The 24,000-nt window shown below is 37.0% G+C and overlaps 2 protein-coding genes across 5 annotated transcripts in view; one reads left to right on the forward strand and one right to left on the reverse strand.

The window, feature by feature from the left end:
• Window positions 1–3,213, forward strand: part of DNAAF6 (dynein axonemal assembly factor 6) — a 36,781-nt gene extending 33,568 nt beyond the window's left edge. For both annotated transcript variants that reach the window (XM_054471550.1, XM_054471549.1), the window contains exon 7: window positions 3,025–3,213. In XM_054471550.1, coding sequence (XP_054327525.1) covers window positions 3,025–3,154 — 130 coding nt within the window. In that variant the 3' untranslated portion in view covers window positions 3,155–3,213. The remainder of the gene's footprint in view (window positions 1–3,024) is intronic.
• The window catches only part of NUP62CL (nucleoporin 62 C-terminal like), a 145,888-nt gene that overhangs the window by 112,478 nt on the left and 9,410 nt on the right, over window positions 1–24,000 (reverse strand). Inside the window, exon 1 of one of the 3 annotated variants that reach the window (XM_054471552.2) lies at window positions 4,823–5,602. The exons of 1 other annotated variant lie outside the window; for it this stretch is intronic. The gene's annotated coding sequence lies outside the window, so the exon portion shown is untranslated. Of the gene's footprint in view, window positions 1–4,822; window positions 5,603–24,000 lie in introns of those variants that run through there. One more of the 3 variants, XM_054471555.2, reaches the window with a different exon arrangement.

Raw genomic sequence — 24,000 nt, forward strand, 5'->3', positions numbered from 1 at the left:
ACTGAATACAATTTTTATAACATGAGATGTTTGTTCTGTGAGGATACATTTTGGTTTAAAAGTACTTTTCCACATAGAACATGGGCTACACACTAGGTCCTTTAGATCATAATGTACTTATATATTAAATGCGCAGTGCAGAGAGGTACCATCTCTTAAGAAAACCTGCTTAACTAAGATAGAAGACAGAAGATATAATTAAGATTTTTATCATGTTTCCTAAATACTTGAGAATCCTTTAGATCCATGCTTTTCTCTGAAATTGCATTATCAGGAATGTGTCTTGTTTTTGAGTTTATTGATATTCACACCTACTTTCTTTAGTTTCTAACTTTGACATCATATAACGCTATGTTTATCCAATCTGAGAAAGATTTGAGAGGGCATTCTGTTCTTGTATCTATAAGGTAGAAACAAGCGAATTTATTTTAACTGAATTGATCAGTGGTTTCTGTCAAACAATAGTCAATTGCATTCGAATTATCAATAAAACCCAGGTATTTACCAAAATAAATAAAGCAGTTTACCAAATTCTTCACTTTTTTCAATTGGTTGTTTTGGCATGTAGATACCCAACATGGAGTAAATGGAGAGGAGGAAAGACGGATAAAATTGGATAATTTACCAGGATCTCTTAAGTCTTCATATGAGATTTCATTATTTTTCTAAGTGAATTCTAAGAATTTCATAAATGAATACCTTGAATGTGATAATAACAACACATTCTAAAGGCAAATGTAAGCTAATTTTTGGTTGAGTGCTGCTTTAGATTACTAACACATTTGCTGTGCTCCTTTAGTTCAGATTGAGAATTGACTGATTTTCAAAGACTGATACCTAAAAAAGAAGTTTTCTAAATGAAATAGTTGAGTTGCAGCTCAGTAGCTATTTCTGCACTTTCTTTGAAAATAGTTATGTCTCCTTCAGTAAACCTTAAAAAGGTTTTTAACCCAGATATGTAAGTCAAATAATTTTGTTAATTATATAAGATAAAAATTTCATTATGCGAATATGCTGGGAACCAGGATGTCCTTTGCTTAAATCTCTTGTGAACAACATCAACTTAAACTCTCTAATATAAATATAAGCATGTAAGTCTCTAAACTTGAGTTCACTGTAGAGATTTTTTTTGTATTTACATTCATGTATTATTGTTTGCATTTAATTTCTAATGAAAATTAACACTGGATGAACCTTTGATCACTGCCTAGACTGTAACTTCTGAAAATGCAAATACATTGTCAATGTAAAAGTAGAGGTATTGGGTTTAAATGTTTGTTCATATCTTATAGTACTAATCTATGGTAATTATTCAAATGTTATTTTGTGGTGACCTGAATACTTGCTTCATTTATTTACTCACTCATTCATTTATTTATTCACTGAACATTTATAAAGTCTTCCACTAGACACTAAGGGAGCACCGAGATAAGATACATTAATGTCCTCCCATGAATTGTACATGGATAAGTATTTGGAGAATTTTTATTTTGTTTAAATATAAATCTCAGTACAGATAATAAGACAGCAAAACAGACGATGAAAATATTTCCCTTCTCCTAAGAGCCTAAATCAGTTGTACAGTTCTACTGTTCAACATTTTATTATGTGAAGCCATACTACTCAGAACTACACAGAAATGCAGGCGTAGATGGATCATTCCAATGGTCACTAACTGTCTCTTTTGAATTTATTTCTCTCTGGACAGAGAAGTGCACATTATCATTGGAACTCCTTCTTCAGCTGATTTATAGTTGTCTTTTAGTGCAATGAAGCTACCATACTAAGCTTTGCTTTCTTTTAAAAGTGAATATATTATCATTTATAGAATAAAGTATAAAGGAAATCTAAGTCTAGCACAACCTATATTGTAAACAGCTTTAAAGGATGGACTCTAAACGGTTTTTGCACTCACTTTTTTATTCCTGAGATGTCAAATATTACAGTCTACATTAAAATGCATTGCCACTTAATGGCAACGTATTCAGGTTAAGTGTTTTTCCTACCCCACATGGAAAGGAACAAGAGTCACAGAAAATTTATCCTTCAGGTTCCATAAATGTGTAATAAATACTTTTAATGAACCCAGTCTTCTGAACTCAGGTTTTTGCAAAGGAATAAAGAAGGAATTGATTTTCAAGGGTTTTGTTTTCAAATACATACTAGTTCTCAATTCAAGAACCCAATAAGTGCCCCTAAAAATACCATATTCCTTTACTTATTTGGATATTATACCTTCTAAAAGAGCATCCTGTCCACCTTTTATAGAGATACTCAGACCTTCTCTACTGAAAATGCAAGGTAACAAGTGTTTCATGCATTTAATTTTCTTCCAAAACCAGCATGTGCTGACCCCATGCATAATTTAGATTCATGCCAATACGGCAGAATTATGGATGTCTCATCCCAGCATTGCATCTAAAGCATAAAACTATCCAGCAACTGAACTATAAACCACAAAATAAAACTAGCAATCTATCACAGGGAATTTTTGTCAATGTGTAGTAGAAAGAATCAGAAGCAAGGAGAGAGAAGCACTTTCATTGATTTGGTATTGAAATCATTCCCAGCCTCAGTTTCAAAAACTACACCTGTGGTAGAGACTCTGCTTAAATCTATGTTAGCAGAAGTGTTATAGAGCCATTCCAATTTTCAAATTTGTATCCGTCGGCCACATTGCATCTATAAATAAGTATGAGTGGCAACAGATCTGTCCAGCAAACTTAAAAGTTGCATAGTTCTATTTCTATGCCTGTAAACATAGCCTGAGACTATGTAAAATGAGGTCAATTCGGAGAAAAATAGGGGCGCCAAAACAACTGCTTGGATTTTTAAGTCCAAAAAAACTGGTATACTGTTTGCGTTATTTAGGCATATTTTCGATCCAATATTTACACTATCTAAATATTGGGGGGGGGAGTTGGTTTCTAACATTCTAGTGGCGTATGTTGTTTGCAATTGTCTTATTGAAAGTGATACATCATTTTAGGAAGCTAAAGTTTTATTTTGTTGTTGCTTTTTTAGGAAGCTGTTGATAACTCTTCCTGAGCTGGTGGAATGTGCCAGTGCCAAAGCATTCTATATCCCAGAGACTGAAACTCTTGAAATCACTATGACTATGAAAAGAGAGTTAGATATTGCTAATTTCTTCTGAAACTGCATGAAAAAGATAAAAAGTAGTAAAATGGCATTGGTAACAATTAAAAAACTTTGAAAAAAAGATTGTTTTCTATATTCTCTTTATTATTCTGACATATTTTTGAAAGGGACAAAATTCAATTCTAGTGATATTGTGACCATTTACAGTAATTTCTATTACTCTGTTAGGAAATATGTTTCCTTGGCTGGGCGCAGTGGCTCACGCCTGTAATCCCAACACTTTGGGAGGCCGAGGCAGGCGGATCACTTGAGGTCAGGAGTTTGAGACCAGCCTGGTCAACATGGCGAAACCCCATCTCTACTAAAAATACGAAAATTAGCCGGGCGTGGTGGCAGGTGCCTGTAATCTCAGCTACTCTGTCTCAAAAAACAAACAAAAAAAGGAAATATGTTTTCTTATATAAATAAACTTTTCTATTTTTATAGTGACAGCTGAGTAGAATCTTTACAGGTTAAAAAATTAGAATATTTCATGGTCAATTACATAATTGAAATATGATTATGAAATGGTTGGTCCACTTACTTCAGTAGTCTAAAAAACTTATGCTAATTATTTACACTTACACTGTGATACAATCAGTTGCATAGCAATTAGTCATTATTATTACCAGAGAATTTTATTTGGTTGCTTTTTCATTGATTTGAGCAAATGATTTACAGTGTTCTCTGTTTAGGCTCTCACTATTGTTCTGGAATATGCAGGTAATAAATAGTTTGATGTACCATACCATCAACATATTTACTTGAGTAAGGAACACTTTTGTGCGTACAGTATTATTTGGCTTCTTCAGTTGTGCTTTTAATGCTTGGATATAGTTAGGTTAAAAACATTTTTTATATGCACTAATAATTATTAGCATTGCCTTTTGGGGTACTGTATTTATATGTAGTCAGTTGAAATCATTGACTTCAAAATAAATTTAAAGAAAAGTGTGGCACATTTACAAATCCTGTTTGCTCTCATTTCCTATCTTTCTTCTTAAATAGACATATCTATTTTAGGAATTGTCTCAATGTCCCCTCCTTCTTCTATACTGTATTGCATATGTTTATTTTGGAATTATTTATGAATACATTATAAAGCTTGTGTGACTTGGCTTCATACATTATTGTAGAACTGTGGAGTTACCAAGGAGTAAATTTTGAAAAGATGAACAATGAAAAGATGTTCATCACTTCTATATGAACTATTAAGGGAATAAATACTCTAGCAGATATTTTCTAGAGTTAATTATATATGTATAACTACCAAGCATCTAGTTTGTGACTAGATGAAATGATGAAATAGAATGAAAAGACTGAGATTTGGGGAAAAAAATGGTTGTGTTAGAACACTAAGCTCTTACAGAGAATTTGACATTTAAGCTACCAACACGACTTTCTTCTATGGGGGCAAAAGTTGAGGGTGGGATTAACTGAAAGAAAGCTAGCGTCTGTGAGTTTAGGTCCATGATGTTACAAGACCTAAAGAGCATCATACTTTGCTTTTTTAGCATCTTTTTAAAAGGCTATATTTTAAGAATTTAAGTTGATGCCCCAAATTTAAGCTATGGGGCAAGTCTAAGCAGTAACTGTATTAGTCAGGGGTCTCCAGAAAGACAGAATCAATAGGATACATATAGAGAGATATATGGAAGGGAATTTATTAGGGGGATTGGCTTACCCAGTTATGGATCCTGAGAAGTCCCACGACAAGCTGTCTGCAAGCTGGAGACCCTGGGATGCAGGCTGTGGCTCAATTCAAATTCACAAGCTTCAGAACCAGGGAAGCCAGTGGTGTAACTCTCAGTCCAAGGTCGAAAGCCTGAGAACTGGAGGGGATGGGGGTGAGGAGGGGAGGTGCTTACGTCCAAAGGCTGGGAGCCTGGTGTTGTTGTCCAAGGACAGGAGAGGAAGAGTGTATCTCAGGTGCAGCAAGTTTGGATGAACACATTTGCCTTTTCTCTGTTTTTCTTCTGTCTGCACCCCCAGCAAATTGGTTGGTACCCACCTACATTGAGGGCAGATCTTCCCCACCTAGTCCACTCAAACTCACATGCTAATAATCTCCTCTGGAAACATCCTCACAGACATACCCAAAAATTACGAAGTTTCTAGGCATTTTTTTCTTTTTTTTGAGACGGAGTTTCACTCTGTCTCCAGGCTGGAGTGCAATGGCACGATCTCAGCTCATTGCAACCTCCGCCTCCCAGGTTCAAGCGATTCTCCTGCCTCAGCCTCCCAAGTAGCTGGGATTATAGGCACGTGCCACCATACCCAGCTAATTTTTGTATTTTATTAGAGACGGGGTTTCACCATGTTGGCCAGGATGGTCTCAATCTCTTGACCTCGTGATCCACCTGCCTCGGCCTCCCAAACTGCTGGGATTACAGGTGTGAGCCACCGTGCCCGGCCTCTAGGCATTTCTTAATCCAGTCAAGTAGACACCTAAAATTATCCATCACAGTAATCAGTATTTTTTTCTTCTCTAGAGAGAAACAGAAAGTTGGTGGAAAATGTATCTTTTTCCTATGTCCTGGCCCTAATTACAAAGACTGTTCTTACCCAAGTTGACTAAATGTGTACAGATTGTTCCCAGAAGAAGAGATAGAACATATCCAAGCCAACTTGAATTGGGCTTTGGTTATGTGGTATCATATCAATTATATAATGAAACAGCTTTGAGAACAATGAAATGTGATCCAGTGACTTATACCCATCTAGAAATCATCCTGGGTCACTGTCCTTGGCTTCAGAAGTAACAACTATAGTAGTTATTTTGTTGTTTTGTTTTCAAGCTAATTCACAGTGCTTTCTTCCCTTAAAGAGGAATAGTCCACTAAAGCAAATGGAGAAAAGAGAATACAAAGGGAAACTTATCTTGTCAGCGTTTATTACTGAATCTTAGCCATTACCAGGAGAACTGGAAGTTAAGCCACAATTGTGGCATAGTGTAGGCTACATACACATCTCCTTCATGAACTCCTTTATCTCATTTTTTTGTTCCATAATCTCCGGTAGCATTTGTGGGGATTCAATAATTCACTTATTCATTCATTCACTCAATTACGCATTCTTTCAGCAAATATCCACTAAGCACTCCCCACATGCTTAGCACTGTATTAGGTGCTGGGCATATAGCAACAGCAAACCAGATGTGGTCCCTGCTCTCATGAAGCAGACAGTGTAGCAAGGGAGACAAACAATAACTGAACAAACACACAAATATCTATGTTCAAATTATAATTGCTGCTATGAAGAAACAGAACAGGTACCTAGAGAATATCAGAGAACCAAACCTAGTCTGGGGAGGGGTAACAGAAAAGGTTATCTTAAGGATGTAAGATTTCAGCTGACAGAGAAAGAATACCTGAACTTAGGTAAAGAGAGTGTTGGGGGAAGGAGAACAGTAAGGCTTCTGGGTGCAAGGGGTAGCAAATATGAAGACCCAGGGTGAGTACAGCTTGCGGAGTTCCAGGAAATGAAAGTCAGTGAGTCTAGGGTAAACCTGGGGGAGGTCACCTAGAGGTAAGTTTGGAAATGTAGGCTGGAGCAAAGTCATATGGAATCTCATAGGCTAAGGTTGGGAATTTGGAATTTATTCTAAGTGCTTGGGGGAAGAGAATGTATTAGGAGGCAAGAATGGAAAAGAAGAGATAAGTTAGAAGGCTATTGCAATAGGCTATGTTATTATTCTATATGTTAGCCTAAATAAAATTCATTATCCATTTCTTTCTAATTAGAAAAAATACATACTAACTGCTATGGTTTAAATATAGTATGTTCCCACCAAACACATGCTAAGGCTTGGTTCTCAATGCAGCAATGTTGGGAGGTGGGGCCTAGTGGGAGGTGTTTGGGTCATGGAGGGAAGATCCCTCATGAATAAATCAATGTTGTCTCGCAAGAGTGAGTGCTCACTCTCATGGGATTGTATTACAATGCAAGAGTGGATTGTTATAGAATGAAATTGCTCATGTCTTCTCTCTTTGCACATGCCTGCTGGCCCTCCAACCTTTCCACTGTGAGATGAAACAGCATGTGGCCCTCTCCAGAAGCCAAGTAGATGCTGGGCCCATGCTTCTTGGACTTCCAAGCCATCAGAATCTTGAGCCAATTAAACCTCTTTATTGCAAATTACCCAGTCTCAGATATTCTCTCATAGCAACTGAAAACGGACTAAGACACTGACATGCTCCAAGCAGGAAACTTGAACAATAGAAAAGCTCTTTAAAAATGAAGCAAAATTTAAAATCACCTGTAAGCAAACAAACCATAAAAAACCACTGTTATCATTTTGGTGCCTCTTCCCAATCTTTTATTTTCGATGCCTAACATTGATGTTATTTTTTCCCAAATGGGATGATATTGCACACACTGGTTTTATAATCCACTTTATTTTAATTTCCAAGTGTATTCCTTTTTAAATCATATTTTTTTCCTGAATTCTAATTGTATTGCATTGTGGTAAAAGAATGTGATAAATAATCTGTGTATTTGAAAAGACAATATTGTGTAATTGTCGGGTACTGAATTCTACATATGTCAATTCAAGTTTTTTGTGTTGTTCAAATCTTCTACATTCCTGATAATTTTTGGTCTGCTTTATCTGCCAACACTAACAGGTATATTAAAATTTACCACTGATTATAGATTTGTCAGTTTCTCCTTGTAATCCTGCCCATTTTTGTTTTACATATTTTGAGGCTATATTTTTGGGTACAGACAGATTTAGAATTGTTATATCTTCCTAGTGGATTACTCCTTTTATCAATATGCTATGAAACTCTTTAACCCTAATAATTGTTGTTTTAATGTATGTTTTGTTTACCATTAACATGGCTGTATCATTTTGGTTAGTATTTGTCAGGCACACTTTATTTTCTATCACTTTCCATGTTTTCCATGTTTTAGATAAGACTTTTATTAACAGCATGTAGCTAAATCTGGGGTTTTAAAATTTAACCAAGATTCTGTCTAAACTCACAAGTTTTAGTCCAGTTGCATTTATTGTGATTAATGATACATGTGGATGTATTTATATCATTTTATCATGAGATTTATCTTTTATTCTTCTTTTTCCTCCTTTCTTGCCATTTGTCAATTTTTGAATATTTTTTCCTCTTACTGGTTTGAAAATTATATATTCTGTGTTTTTTTAACATAAATGTCTAAAGTTTCTCAGTAGTGCTACCCTCCCATAAAATAATTCAAGGACTTAGTTTTAACCCAACCATACCTCTGTCACTTTGTATATTACCAGATTATTCATCATCATTATTGCTTTTAACAGACAATGCTTGTCTAGATTTACCCATGTGTTTACCAGTATCTTTGTTCACCATCCTTTTTCCACATCAATGCTTCCTTTCTGAATGTATACACTTTAGTGTTTCCCTCAGCAAAAGGAGTTCTTTATTTTCTCACTTAATTTCTGAAAATATTTTTATTGCCCTCATTCTTGAATACTAATTTAACTGGGTTTAGAAATCTAGGTTGACAGTTATTTTCCCTCAGACAGGGAATTTCTCTCAGACAGTTATTTTCCCTCAGAACTTTGAAGATATTATTTACCTGCATTCTGGCCTATACTGTTGTAATGTAAAAGTCTGTTGTCTGTCTTTTTGTTGCTTTGTAGATAATCTGTCTTTTCTCTCTGGTAGTTTTAACGATTTTTCTCTTTATTTGTTGGTGTTCTGCAATTTGACTATAATATGTTTAGATATAGATTTATTTATTTTTTTTTTTACTTGGCACTTGTACTTCTTAAGTCTTCCATCAATACATGAAAATTCTCAGCCATTATCTCCTTGAATATTGCCTTTCTCCCATTTTCTGTATTTTTCTTCTGGAAGTCCTCTTAGGTAAAGGTTGAATCTTTCATTCTGTCCTCCATGTCTTTTAGCCTCATATTTTTCATCTCTCTTTGTTCTTAATACTGGGTAATTTTCTCAAATCTATTCCCCAGTTTAATAATTCTCAGGATTCTAATCTTGCCAGTGATTATGTCCACTGACTCCCCCTCATAGTGAAATGAGATAGTTCCCTTTACCCCTTCACAGGACTCGTGAAGGCGTTGGCTCATTTACTCAGCCTGCAGCTCTCAACCGCTTGTGGGAGGGGGGAGCACAGAGGTGAGCAGGTGCAGAGGCCAGGATGAGCGCTTCTGGGCAACTGGCCTGAGCAGAACTCTGCACAGGCCTGCAGCAGCGTCTAGGGGTTGCCCATGACCCCTGGAGCCCCAGAGGGAATGTATTACAGTGTGCTCTTTTATCTTTGCCATCCATGGACAGCTTAAGTGTTAAAAAGTTCAGTGGAGGGTCAGTGTGCCAGCCTCTTACACCTGCACCTAGGCCCTTGTCCAGTGTCCAGGAAAAATCAGGTTGCATGAATGAATTGAAGAGTGGTGAATGTGGAAGATTTTACTGAGCAGTGGAAGTGTCTCTCAGGGGGCTGGGGAGCTGAAAAGGGGATGGAATGGGAAGGTGGTCTTCCCCTGGAGCTCAGCCATCCTTGGGCAAACTCTTCTCTGAGGTTCCGCTGTCAAGCCCTCCCTCTGAAGTCAGGTTGCTTCTCTCTGATGTCCAGCTACTTCTTCTCTTTTCTTCTTCTCTGCCACTCTGCCACTTTGCCAGTGGGGCCTAGGGTTTTTATGGGTACAGGATGGGGGGCAAGGTGAGCCATGGTGGTTTTGGAAAACACAACATTCGGACAAGAAAACAGGAATGCATGTTCTCACTTTGGGCCATGGGTCCAGGCTTGAGGGTGTGGCCCTCACTGGGGACTGCCCTCTTCTACCCAGTATTTCCCTGCCCCCTGTTCATATCAACAGTAGGTAATTTACTCTTGTATTTTTTATTGTGATATCCCTTTTCATGGGGCTTTAAAAAAATCTGTGAAAATCTCTCACGGTCTGTGTTGTGGGAGCATCCTTCCAAAGCAGTTTTACCTTTGCTTCTGCCAAAAAACCGCAGAGTTAATGTTCCCAGGCCATTCAGGTAGAATAAATTAAAACTGCAACCCTATTTGAGTTCCAGGCCTGTGCTTTAATTCTCAGAGGAATTTTTTCTTCCATCTAAAGCTTAGACAGAGACAGATAGGATTCCTTGTCGTTTCCCTGTGCCAAGATGCACAGAATCTGAGCTTTATGATGGGACCCGTGGCCTAAGACATCTTCTGTCTCTGTGTTTGTTAAAAATTGAAACTCCCTTGCCAGGGCAACCACAACTTTCACAAGATTACCACTCTGGCTTTCAGTTTTCTCCTCATTTTTGGCTTTTGGGAGTTTTCCCTTATTTATTGGGGGCTCAGTTATTCAATTAAAAGAAATTTTGTATATCTTACCTTGTGCTAATAGAAGTTTATATCAAAAAGTAATTAGTTGACCATATTGCTGGAAATGGCTGGTCTACTTTCTTAACTTAGCAATACATTTCAAATATCTTCTCATGTTGATATTCTTCAACATGATTTTTATAGATTGAATTTCCTAGAGAGCAGATTCCAAATCAGACAAAAAGTTTACTGGGGAGTACTCTTGGGATCAACACTTGTGGGAAGAAGAAAAGGAAGCAAAATTGGACAAAGAGGTTGACCTATGATGGAGTCATACCAAGGCCTTAGCAGACCACAGAGGGAGCTCTGAATCTGGAATAAACTTCCAGAATTGTTTCCATTTGGAGCAAGGAGGCTGAGACTATACTCCTGCACTGACTGGCCATTGAATGCAAACTGCACCTGGGAAGGGGCATAACCTTACGTTAGGTCACTCTCTTCAGCCAAGGGCGGTTGCCAGAGAAGAATGACAGCAGACAGCTGTCTGCCAGCAGCCCTCTCAGTAGCTGGGAGAATAAGCCCTTTGTCTTGAAGCAGGATATGGATGGCATAGAATAGTGTCCACAACAATGATTTTAAATGGTTTGAAGTCTCCCAACATATATATATATATGTATATATGTATATATATGTATATATGTGTGTATATATATGTATATATATATGTATATATGTGTGTATATATATATGTATATATATATGTATATATGTGTGTATATATATATATATATGGACTCTGAATATCCAATAATGATTATTTCTATTTTTTCTATAAGAGTAATATATGAATAATAATGATATGAGCATTATTGTACATCTTTGTCCGCATCTTGTATTTTATTCCTCAGGTTAAAGTCCTAGAAGTGAAATTGCTCTATATGCACATTTCTAAATATTTTGATAAATTTAGCCAAATTGCCTGTCAAAGGCTCATATTAGTACACATTTCTCTACACCCTAGGAAACCCTGAATAACATCATCCTTTTTAATGATTTACAACTTAATAAGGAAAAATAACATTATATCATTTTTACAAATTCTATTCCTTGACATACTTAGTGAGGTTGAACAATTTATCATACATTTATTGGCTATTTATGCTCTTGTTTTGAGGTCTATTTATTCTTGTCTTTTGCTAATTTTTCTATTAGAGTATTTATTTTTTTCTTATTGATTTGTAAAACCTTCTTATATATTAAGAATAGTAAAGTTAGCTATCTGTAACATATTTTACAAACATTTCTCACAGGATTTTTTGTCTTTTAATTCTGTTTAGTATTTTTAATAGGAAGTTTTTATGTTTTGTAGCATATTCTTAGGTTATTCACTTATTTTTATTCTGGCGGTATTAAGATTTCATCTTTTACTTTTAACTGTATCCAGCTGGAATTTATTTTGGAACAATTAATTTTTGGCTTTTTAACTCTAGAGTTGAACATTATAAAATATGTTTAAAACATTCACTGTCACACTCTGCCTTCTCCCATTTAATTTTACTACGAAATCATCCATAAATTTTGCTGCTAGAAGAGCATTTGATGATTTGTAATATATTATAAAGCAATGGAATTTGAGTGCAATGCACTTTTAGTCAATTCCCCTGACAAGATAATTTTTAAATGTTTCTATTTGACTTTAAAATACATTTCACATGCGTATATTTCACACATACATGAATAGGTCTTACACTAAATTTATACCAGTCCAAATTTCAGAAGCATCATTATGAACATCCAACTTGACAGGTGATGGGAAGCAACCAGTTTTCCTTATCCTGCTAATCTGTTTAAATGCCTTTTTGTTTCTTACTCACATGCAGAAAACGACTGTATCACCTGTGAAAGGAAAATAAATATTGATACCCCAAAATCACTAAGCCAAAGGGAACAGTCAAGCTGGAAACTGTGTCAGGCAAATATGCCTCCCATTCTATTCCTAAATAAGATAGCTACAAAGATAAAAAAGCTACATACCTCCCTCACAATTTGCCCACGAGGAAATTCCTTGTGGACGAAGGATAGACAGAACTCAAAGTTATCCCTCTGCTCATGTGACACAAATGCATACCTGACTGCTTCCTTTGCCTATTGTTTCACTAAGCCAGACTAAGGCATAAGCGACTATTCCTGTAAATTGTGCATTCAGTGAAAAGCTAATCAGAAACTCAAAAAAATGCAACCATTTGTCTCTTATCTACCTGTGACCTGGAAGCTCCCTCCCTGCTTTGAGTTGTCCTGCCTTTCCGGACAAAACCAATGTACATCTTACATATATTGATTGATGTTTTATGTCTCCCTACAATGTATAAAACCAAGCTGTGCCCCGACCACCTTGAGCACATGTTGTCAGGACCTCCTGAGGCTGTGTCAGCAGCACGTCCTTAACCTTGGCAAAATAAACTTTCTAAATTGGTTGAGATTTGTCTCAGATAATTTTTGGTTTAAACACATTTCAACCTAAGCAGTGCTTTTACCTAAATATATTGAATATTCCCACACTCAGGAGGGGGAATTGAATGGATGAGTAGTGTGTGAAAGGTAATTTTTCTTCTTTGAGATGGAGTTTCATCCTTGTCACCCAGGCTGGAGTGCAATGGCATGATCTCAGCTCACTGCAACCTCTGCCTCCTGCGTTCAAGCAATTCTCCTGCCTCAGTCTCCTGAGTAGCTGGGATTACAGGTGCCCACCAACATGCCTGGCTTATGTTTGTATTTTTAGTAGAGATGGGGTTTCGCCATGTTGGCCAGGCTGGTCTCGAACTCCTGGCCTCAGGTGATCCGCCTGCCTCGGTCTCCCAAAGTGCTGGGATTACAGGTGTGAGCCACCACACCAAGTAGAAAGATAATTATTTCTGTTTAAAGCATTTTCCATGTGGATAACGCACAGTACAGGGAAAGGCAAGGCCAAGGTTAACATGGAATCTTTATGCCAATAAGAAAAGCCCCACCCTATTGAAGAAAAGGTAAAAAAAAAAAAAAAAAAAAAAGGCATCCTTCGTAAACAAATTACAACCTCCACCACTACCCAAGGGAGACAAATTAGGAAAAGGCCCTCAACATTGCTGTGCTGACTTTTGGCTTCAACTTCTTGCCTCTTTCTCAAATGCCTTTGGGCCTATACAACCTTAGGCAGTACCTTCCCTTCATCCTCCTTTTTGTTGTCCTCTTCAATTCTTGCTGTACTACAGGCTTTAACGGTCAGTTAAGGAATCCAAATAAAGTCTGTAATTTAGTTAATAATATTATACCAATGTTAATTTCTCAGTTCTGATCATTGTACTATAGTTATGCAAGACATTAACATGAGGGGAAGCTGAGTGAAAGAAATACGAAAACTGTATGATTTTGGCCACTTCTTGTGGGTCAAAAATTATCTTTTAAAAAAAGGTTGTTTTAAAAAGTCAGTAGTGACTTTTTTTTAAAAAAGTAGTGTTTTAAAAAGCAGAGTGAGATGGCAGTGTAGGACTCTCCATTAATCATCCCCCCACAGAAATATCAATTTGAACACATGAAAAAAATCTTTACAAGAGCTAAGGAAACCAGGTGCAAGATCACAACACCTAATTTTAGCATAATAAGACACACTGAAGGGGATGGAAAGGGCCGTTTTGCATTACTCACTTCACCCCTCCCCCAACCCCAGGCTGCATGGCTACGAGTAAGTTTAACCAGGGAGGTGAAAGAGCTCTACAATGAATAATATAAAACACCAATGAAAGAAATTAAAGAGACAAATAAATGGAGAGATATCCTGTGTTCATGGATTGGAAGGATTAATATTGTTAAAGTGGCCGTACTACTGAAAACAATCTACAGATTAAATGCAATCCTTATCGAAATACCAATGACAGTCTCCACAGAAGTAGGAAAAACTGTATTAAAATATGTATGGAACCAAAAAATACCCCGAGTAGCCAAAGCAATCTCAAGCAAAAAGAACAAAGCTGTAGGCATCACAATACCTGATTTCAAAGTATGTTACAAACTCTAGCAACCAAAACAGCATGCTACTGACATAAAAATAGACAAATATACCTACAAACTAAAAACAAAATCCTAAGCCCCCCACTCTCTGAACAGACCCACTATTGGCCAAGGGAATCCCAGAAAAACCTTAAAAACTGAATTATTGGTCATAACGGGAAGGAAGGTCAGATGTGCCTTGTTATACTCCCTCCTTTTTGGAGATTATGCACAACTGACCAACATTAATGTTAAAATAGAGATCATAAGACTAACAAAACAGACTATGTGAGAATAAGATAAATTATAAACAGGACCTAATGCCTGATCCAGTGTATTGGTTAACAGACATATCTATCTTACCTTTGTGAAAGGAAAATAAATCTTGGGGCCCAAAAATCACTAAGATAAAGGAAAAAGTCAAGCTGGGAACTGCTTAGGGCAAACCCGCCTCCCATTCTATTCAAAGTCATCCCTCTGCTCACTGAGATAAATGCATATCTGAGTGTCTAAATTGACTGAGACCTATCTCAGGTTTTTGGGTTTCACAGGTGCCAAGAACACACAAAGGGATAGATTCAAATCTCTCGAATCAATGGTGCTGGAAAAAACTGGGTATCCATATGCAGAATAATGAAACTAGACCCTTATCTCTCACCATATACAAAATTAAACTCAAAATGGATTAAAGACTTAAATGTAAGACCCAAAATTATGAAATTACTAGTAGAAAACGTAGAAAAACACTTCATGATGTTGGTCTAGGCAAGGATATTTTTGGATAAAACCTCAAAAGCACATACAACAAAAGCAAAACTAGACAAATGGGATTACATCTCACTAATAAGTTTCTGCATAGCAAAAGAAACAACAGGGTGAAAAGACAGCCTACAGAATGGAAGAAAATATTTGCAAACTATATATCTGACAAGGGGCTAATATCCAAGATATATTAGAAACTCAAACAACTCAATAACAACAACAACAACAAAAAACCCAATTGACAAATGGGTGCATTACCTGAATAGACATTTCTTAAAAGAAGAAATACAAATAGAAAACAGGCGTGTGAAAAAATGCTCAATATCGCTAATAATCGGGGAAATGCAAATCAAATCCACAATGAGATATCACCTCACTCCAGTTAAAATGGCCATTATCAAAAAGAGAAAAGATAATAAGTACTGGCAAGTATGTGGAGTACTTATCTCCACATACTTATAGAGATAGAGAGTTACCGGAGGCTGTGAAGGGTAGAGAAGAGGGGAGGATGAAGAGAGGTTGATTCATTGGTACAGGTATACACATAGAAGAAATAAGACCTGGTGTTCGATAGATCAGTACAGTGACCATAACTAACATGAATCGATTGTACATTTCAAACTATCTGGGAGAGAAAAATTGAAATATTCATAGCACAAAGAAAAGATAAATATTTAAGGTACTAGATATCCCAATTACCCTAACTTGATTATATGAATATATTGAATTATCGCATGTACTCTGAAAATATGTACAGCTATTATGTATAAAACAATTTTTTAAAGAAAAAGAATTTTTAAATGTAAAAATAAATTTAGAAAAGAAAATGTGGTATATATACACAATGGAATGTTACTCAGCCATAAAAAGAATGAAATCCTGCCATTTGTGACAACATGTATGAGCCTGGAGGACATCATGTTAAATGAAATAAGCCAGGCACAGAAAGACAAATACCACATGATCTCACTCATATGTGGAATCTAAAAAAGTTGATCACATAGCAGTAGAGAGTAGAATGGTGGTTACCATAAGCTGGGGTCATTAGCAGTGAGGATGGGGGATGGAAAGATGTTGATTAAAGGATACAAATCACAGAAGAGGAATAAATTTTAAGAGAAATACAGCAAGGTGACTGTAGTTAATAGTGACATATTCTTAAAAAATGTAAAGAGAGTGAATGTTATGTACTCTTACCACAAAAATAGCTAAGTGAGGTAATGCATTTATTAATTAGCTAGATTTAACCATCCCATGATGTTTATGTACTTCAAAACATCATGTTGTACACAATAAAAACGTAAAATGTTATCTGTCAATTTATTCTTTTATTTTTGTTCTTTTTATTGTTTTTCTTTTTTTCTTTGTTTCTTATCTGTCAAATTAAAATAACTTTTTTAAAAGTCAGTACAGGAGAAAGTCAGCTACAGGATTTTGATCGTAGCCTCACAGCTCTGTCTTCCTTTGCAGCTCTGAACTCTCTTTATTTTTTGTCATCCACACCTGTGGTGTGCTTCCAATTTTGCTGGATATATTACACAAACCAGAGAATCTGTTTGTAGATTACAGCTGGTTTTCTTTCCCAAATACAACCTGTTCAACATAAAGACATAAACAATAAGCTCAATCTCAATTTCAATAAAGTTGGTTAATCAACTTTTTTGCTAGAAACTGTGGGGGTGGTATACAGAACTATACATTAAAAAAATTTACAATTAAATTTAGAAGACATGAGTAGCACACATAATACAAAAGAAAACATATAAGCGACAATATGTAAGTGTTAAATTGTGTACTTCAGGACATTAGTGAAAATGGTGGGATCAGAACTTGCAAAAACCCTCTCCTCCATAAAGCAACAAGAACATTAAGTGAAAACTCTAAGAATTAAATTTCCAGAACCTGGAAATGTAACAAAAAGCTTACAACAATCCAGGGTACATTTATTTGAGAGAAATACCTGAATCTGAGTAAAAACAGCAAAATTTGTGGCATTTCAACCTACCCTATTTCCATCCTCATCCCCTTCCCAGTTCCACAATAGCTTTGAAAATCAGTGGACCTCAATCAGAGTAAAAACAAGAAGCTGGGAAAACAGTAGAGGGAGCAAAATGCAGTTAGAGCTTCTTCAGAGTTTCATGCCCAGAATTACTCTGCTACTTAAACAAGAAAAACACTCAACAAGAAAAGAAAACTATAGACCAATAACCCTTGCAAATATAGACTCAAAAATCCTCGACAAAATGCTAACGAATGAAATCCAGCAACATATAAAAAGGATCATACACCATGACCAAGTAGGATTTATCCAAGGAATGGAAGGTTGGTTCAACATATAAATATCAATCAATATAATATACTATATTAATAGAATAAAGGACAATTACTTCATGATCATCTCAATAGATACAGAAAGAGCATTTGACAAAATTAAACATCCTTTGTGACAAATATGCTCAACAAATTAAAAATAGAAGGGAATTTTCTTACTCTCTATATTAGGCCATTCTTGCATTGCTATAAAGAAATAATTGAGGCTGGGCGCAGTGGCTCATGCCTGTAATCCCAGCACTTTGGCAGGCTGAGGTGGGTGGGTCACCCGAGGTCAGGAGTTCGAGACTAGCCTGGCCAACATGGTGAAACCCCGTCTCTACTAAAAATACAAAAATTAGCTAGGCGTGGTGGTGCATGCCTGTAGTCCCAGGTACTCGGGTGGCTGAGCTAGGAGAATTGCTTGAGCCCAGCAGACGGAGGTTGCAGTGAGTTGAGATAGCACCACTGCACTACAGACTGGAGATGGGGTAATTTAATAAAGAAAGAGGTTTAATTGGCTCACAGTTCTGCAGGCTGTACAGGAAGCATAGCAACATCTGCTTCTGGGGAGGCCTCTGGAAGCTTACAATCATGGAGGAAGGCTAAGAGGGAGCTTGCATGTTATATGGTGAAGGCAGGAGCAAGAGAGCCAGTAGGGAGGTACTACACATTTTTAAATGACCTGATCTCATGAGAACTCACTTTCTATCGTGAGGACAGTACCAAGGAGAAGAGTGCTAAGCCATTCATGAGAAATCTGCCACCATGAGCCAATGACTTCCCACCATGTCCCACCTCCGACATTGTGGCTTATATTTCAACAAGATTTGGGCAGAGATACACATCCACACTATATCAGCTCCCCACCCTTTGCTCATTACCACTGTTCCTTTTATTGTCTCTATGTTTTGCCTTTTTCAAAATGTCATATAATTGAAATTATACAGTATACAGCTCTTATGAGAGTAATATAGTGTGTCCCTGCCCAAATCTCATATTGAAATATAATCCCCAGTGTTGGAGGTGGGGCCTGGTGTGAAGTGATTGAATCGTGGGTACGGATTTCTCATGAATGGTTTACCACGGTCCCCCTTGGTACTGATTGGCTTCTTTCTTTGTCCATTTTTAATTGGGTTGTTACTTTATTATTCAGTTGTAATGTTTCTTTATATATTCTGGATATTAGTCCCATATCAGATATATAGTTTGAAAATGTTAATATTTTCTCCTATTCCATGCATTGTCTTTTTACTTCCTTGATAATGTCCTTTGAAGTGCAAATATTTTTAATTTTGACAAAGTCCAATTTATCTATTTTTTATTTGGTTGCTTGTGCTTTTGGTGTCATGGCTAAGAAACAGTTGCCTAGTCCAGGTCATGAAAATTTATACCAGATCATTGCCTAATCTAAGATCATAAAGTTTTATACCTATGTTTTCTTCTAAGAGTTGTAGTTTTAGCTCTTACATTTAGGTCTTTGATCTGTCTTTAAATAATTTTTATATATGATATGAGGTCAGGATCATGTGTATATGCAGTTGTCCAAGCACCATTTGTTACCTGACATTGAAGAGTCTTAGCACCCTTATTGAAAATCAATTGGCCATAAATGTATGGCTTTATTTTTGGGCTATCAATTCTACCCCATTAATCTATATTACTATCCTTATGCCAATACCACACACTTTTTTATTACTGTACCTTTGTAGAAAGTTTTAAAACTGGGATGTGTGATTTCTCCAACTTCGTTCCTCTTCGTTCATCTTTTTCATGATTGTTTGGACATTTCCAGGTCACTTGCATTTCCATATGAATTTTAGAATCAGCTTGCCAATTTTTAAAAATGAAACCAGTTGGGATTTTGATAGAGCTTGTGTTGAATTTGTAGATTAATTTGTAGTATTTCTAGCTTAACAATATTAAGTCTTCCAATTCATGACCATGAAATGTCTTCCCATTTATTTATGTTTTCTTTAATTCCTTTCAACAATATTTTGTGGTTTTCCATGTACAAGACATACTGTTCTTTTAAAAAAATTATTTCTAGCTATTTTATTTTTAATGCTATTATAAGTAGAATTGTTTTCTTAATTCATTTTCAGATTGTTCATTGCTACTGTATAGAAATACAAATTATTTTTGTATGTTGATCCTGTTTCCTACAACTTTGCTGAACTTATTTATTGGCTCAAAGAGTTTTTTTGTTTGTTTGTTTTTTGTCTTTTTTGAGATGGAGTCTTGCACTGTTGCCCAGGCTGGAATGCGATGGCATGGTCTCAGCTCACTGCAACCTCTACCTCCCAGGTTCAAGCAGTTCTCCTGTCTCAGCCTCCCAAGTAGCTGGGATTACAGGTGTGCACCACCATGTCTGGCTAATTATTATTATTTTGTATTTTTAGTAGAGACGGGGGTTTCACCATGTTGGCCAGGCTAGTCTCGAACTCCTGACCTCAAGTTATCTGCCCCCCTTGGCCTCTCAAAGTGCTGAGATTACAGGTGTGAGCCACTGCACCCAGTCTCTAGCTCTAAGAGTTTTTAAAGCATTCTTTGTGGTTTTCTTTTTCTTTTATTTTTGAGACAGGGTCTCACTCCGTTGCCCAGGCTGGAGTGCAGTGGCACAATCTTGGCTCACTGCAACCTCTACCTCCTGGGTTCAAGTGATTCTCATGCCTCAACTTCCTGAGTAGCTGGGATTACAGGCATGGTCACCATGCCAGGCTAATTTTCATATTTTTAGTAGAGATGGGGTTTCGCCATGTTGCCCAGGCTGGTCTAGAACTCCTGGCCTCAAGTGATCTGCCTGCCTTGGCCCCCCCAAAGTGCTAGGATTACTGGCATGAACCACCATGCCTGGCCTCTTTGTGCTTTGCTTTTTCTTTTTTTAAAAATTTATTTGTTAATGTTTTTCTATGCACAAAATTATATTATGTGAAAATAGAGTTAATCTTCCTTTCCAATCTGGATGATTTTCATTTATTTTCCTCGCCTAATTGCTCTGGCTAGTGCCTCTAGTAAAATGTTGAATTGAAGTGGTAAAAGTGGATAAATAAATATTGGAATATAACTCATTAAAGTATAAAATAAATATCCATGTGCTCATACTCATATAAACAAATAACTAAATAAATAAATAATCGAGAAGAGACAAATCTCCTGTGTGGAAGAATTCCAAATAATTTATGTAGATAATCTACTCTCAAAAAGGTGGAGCTTAGCTCCTCACTCCTTAAGTATAGGCTGTGCATAGAGACTTCTTTCAGAGTACATTACAGAAAATGAGAGACAAAGAGTAACTTCACAGTGGAGAAGCTGGATGAACACTACTTCAGCCAGGTGATACAAATCAACATTGGCAGTGATGAGTCATGCTCACAGTAAGTACCCTCACCCCTGTCTAACAATGAGAAATCTGATAAATCCCAATAGCGGGACATCCTAGAAAACACCTGCCCAGTACTCATCCAAATTGTCAAGGACAATATGAGAAACTGTCATGCCAAAAGGAGCTTAGGGAGACATGATGGCTAAATGCAATGTGTTATCCTCAATGACATCTTGGAACAGAATAAAGACATCATTAGGTAAAAGCTGAAGTATGTTTTTTTGAGTTGGGGTCTCACTCTGTCACCCAGGTTGGAGTGCAGTGGCATGATCACAGCCCACTACAGCCTTGAACTTCTGGGCTCAAGGGATCCTCCCACCTCAGCCTTCTGAGTATCTAGGACTACAGGTGTGGGTCACCATGTCTGGCTAATTTTTTAAAAAATCTTTTTGTTGTAGAGATGGGGCTCTTGCTATGATGCCCAGGCTTGTCTTGAATTCTTGGCCTCAAGCAATCCTCCCACCTCAGCCTCCCAAGGTGCTGGGATTACAGACATGAGCCACTGTGCCTGGCCTGAAGTATTTTTTAATGAATAAGGTAATTTTAGTAACTTAGTAAAATAACTTCAGTTAATAATACTGTATTAATATTGACCATTAACTATAGAAAATGAACCATATTAATGAAAAATGTTAATAATAGCAGAGACTTGGAGTGGGGTATATGGGAACTCTCTGTAATATCTTTGCAATTTTTCTATAAATCTAAAGTTAAAAATAAAGTTTTTTTCAAATGGACAAAGAATTCAAATAGGCATTTCTCCAAAAATATATATACAAATGGCAAATAACCAGATGAAAATATCCTCAGCATCAATAGCCATTCAGAAAATACAAATCAAAATGAGATACCACTTCACACCTAACAGGCTGGCTATAATAAAAAAGATGGAAAATAATCAATGATGGCAAGGATGTGGAGAAATTGGAGGCTTCATATTTTGCTAGTGTAGTAAAGTAAAATGTAAAATGGTGCTTTGGAAAATAGTCTAGAGTTTCCTCAAAGGTTTAAACATATATTTTCTATAGATCCAGCAATTACACTCTTAGGTATGTACAAAAAAGAGTTGAAAACATATGTCCATACAAAAACGTGTACATGAATATTCATAGAATTATTACTCATAACAATCAACATGGGGAAAAATACAATTGTCCATCAATTGATGAATGGATAAACAAAACATGGCAGATTCTTACAGTGGACTATTATAGAGTCACACAAAGGACGGAAGTACTGACACATGCTGCAACATGAATGACTCTCAAAAACATTATGCTAAGTAAAAGAAGCCGGAGGACAGTTGTGGTAGCTAACAACTGTAATCCCAAAACTTTGGGAAGCTGACTGGGGGAAGATCACTTGAGGCCAGAAACTCAAGACCAGCCTGGGCAATATAGCAAGACTCCATCTCTACAAAAAAATAAAAATTAAAAAGTAGCTGGGTGTGGTGGCACACATCTGTAATCCTAGTTACTCGGGAGGCTGAGGCAGGAGAATCCCTTGAGCCCAGGAATTTGAGGTTAGTGCAAGCTACAATCATACTACTGCATTCTATCCTGGGTGACAGATTGAGACTTTGCCTCTAAAAAAGTAAAAATAAAAATAAAAAATTTAAAGGGCCGGGTGCAGTGGCTCACGCTTGTAATCCCAGCACTTTGGGAGGTCAAGGTGGGAGGACTGCTGGAGTCCAGGAGTTCAAGACCATTCTGGGGAACATAGTGAGGCCCCCATCTCTATAAAAAAAAATAATTATCAAAAAATTTTAAAAAGAAGCCAGACACAAAAATAAATAAGTAAAAATAAATAAACAAAAAAGAAAAAAAATGAGAAAAAAGCAAAATTAGAAAAAAAAGAAGCCAGACACAAAGGCCATATATTGTATGATTCTCATTATATGAAATGCTCCGAATAAGCAAATCCACAGTGACAGAAAGTGGATTAATGGTTGCCTAGGTCTGGGAAGAGGAGAGAAGTGAAGTGTTACAAACTAAATGTTTGTGTCCCCTACAAAATTCAGATGTATAAACCCTAATTCCAATGTGATGGCATTAAGAAGTGGGACCTTTGGGAAGTAATTTGATTATGAGGGTAGAGGCCTCACAAATGAGATTAATGTTCTTATAAGAAGAGGCCACAGAACTAGCTAGCTTCCTTTCCTACCTTGTGAGGATACAAGTGAGGAAGTCAGCAGTCTGCAGCCTGGAAAAGGGCGCTTGCTAGAATGTGACCATGCTGGCACTCTGATCTCAGACTTCCAGCCTCCAGAACTGTGAGAAATAAATTTCTGTTTTTTTATAAGCCACCACCCTGTGGTACTTTGTTATAGTAGCTTAAACTGACTAAGACATGCAGTGACTGCTCATGAGCATGGGGATTGTTTTTGGGGTGATTAAAAGGTTCTATACATAGAAAAAGGTGACACGGCAGGGCACAGTGGCTCGGGAGGCAGAGGCAGGAGAATCACTTGAACCTGCGAAGCGGAGGTCGCAGTGACCCAAGATTGCACCACTGCACTGCAGTCTGGGCCACAGAGCAAGATTCCATCAAAAAGAAAGACGAAAAGAAAAGAAAAAAGAAAAGTTGATGGTTTGTAGTGTAAGACCTAAAATTAAGGTTCAATATGATGTGCTGCTTTGACGTCTGAAATGGGAGGGAGGGTGTGGCTCTAATGGTTCAACTGCGAGCATCCTTCGGCAAAACTGCTGTAGCAGATTTCAGGTCCCCACCAGTCCGTGGAATTATTCAAACAAGCCAATCACATCCTTTCTTGGAAACCAAGGATCACTTTGCCCTCTTGATACTACAAAACCTACCTCCCACCTCACCCACTTGATCTCTCACTCTGTTCCTGAGTATAACGTCTGTGTGGGCCTGTATACCATGCTGTGTCATTCTATGGGCTTTGAGTATCTGTGATTAATAAACTGCTATCAATCTCATCTGCCCATGACAGGTGTAATGTGTTTGGCCATCCCCATAACCCTAGGATGGGACTCTCTCCCTCACCAATGGGTGAAGAGCAGGCAATTAAAACATGGTTGCACATCTTTGTGAATATACTAACAACCACTAAATTGTATACTCTAAAAAGGGGAATTGTATGT

The sequence above is a fragment of the Pongo pygmaeus genome, chromosome X, assembly GCF_028885625.2.
Source record: "Pongo pygmaeus isolate AG05252 chromosome X, NHGRI_mPonPyg2-v2.0_pri, whole genome shotgun sequence".
NCBI lineage: Eukaryota > Metazoa > Chordata > Mammalia > Primates > Hominidae > Pongo > Pongo pygmaeus.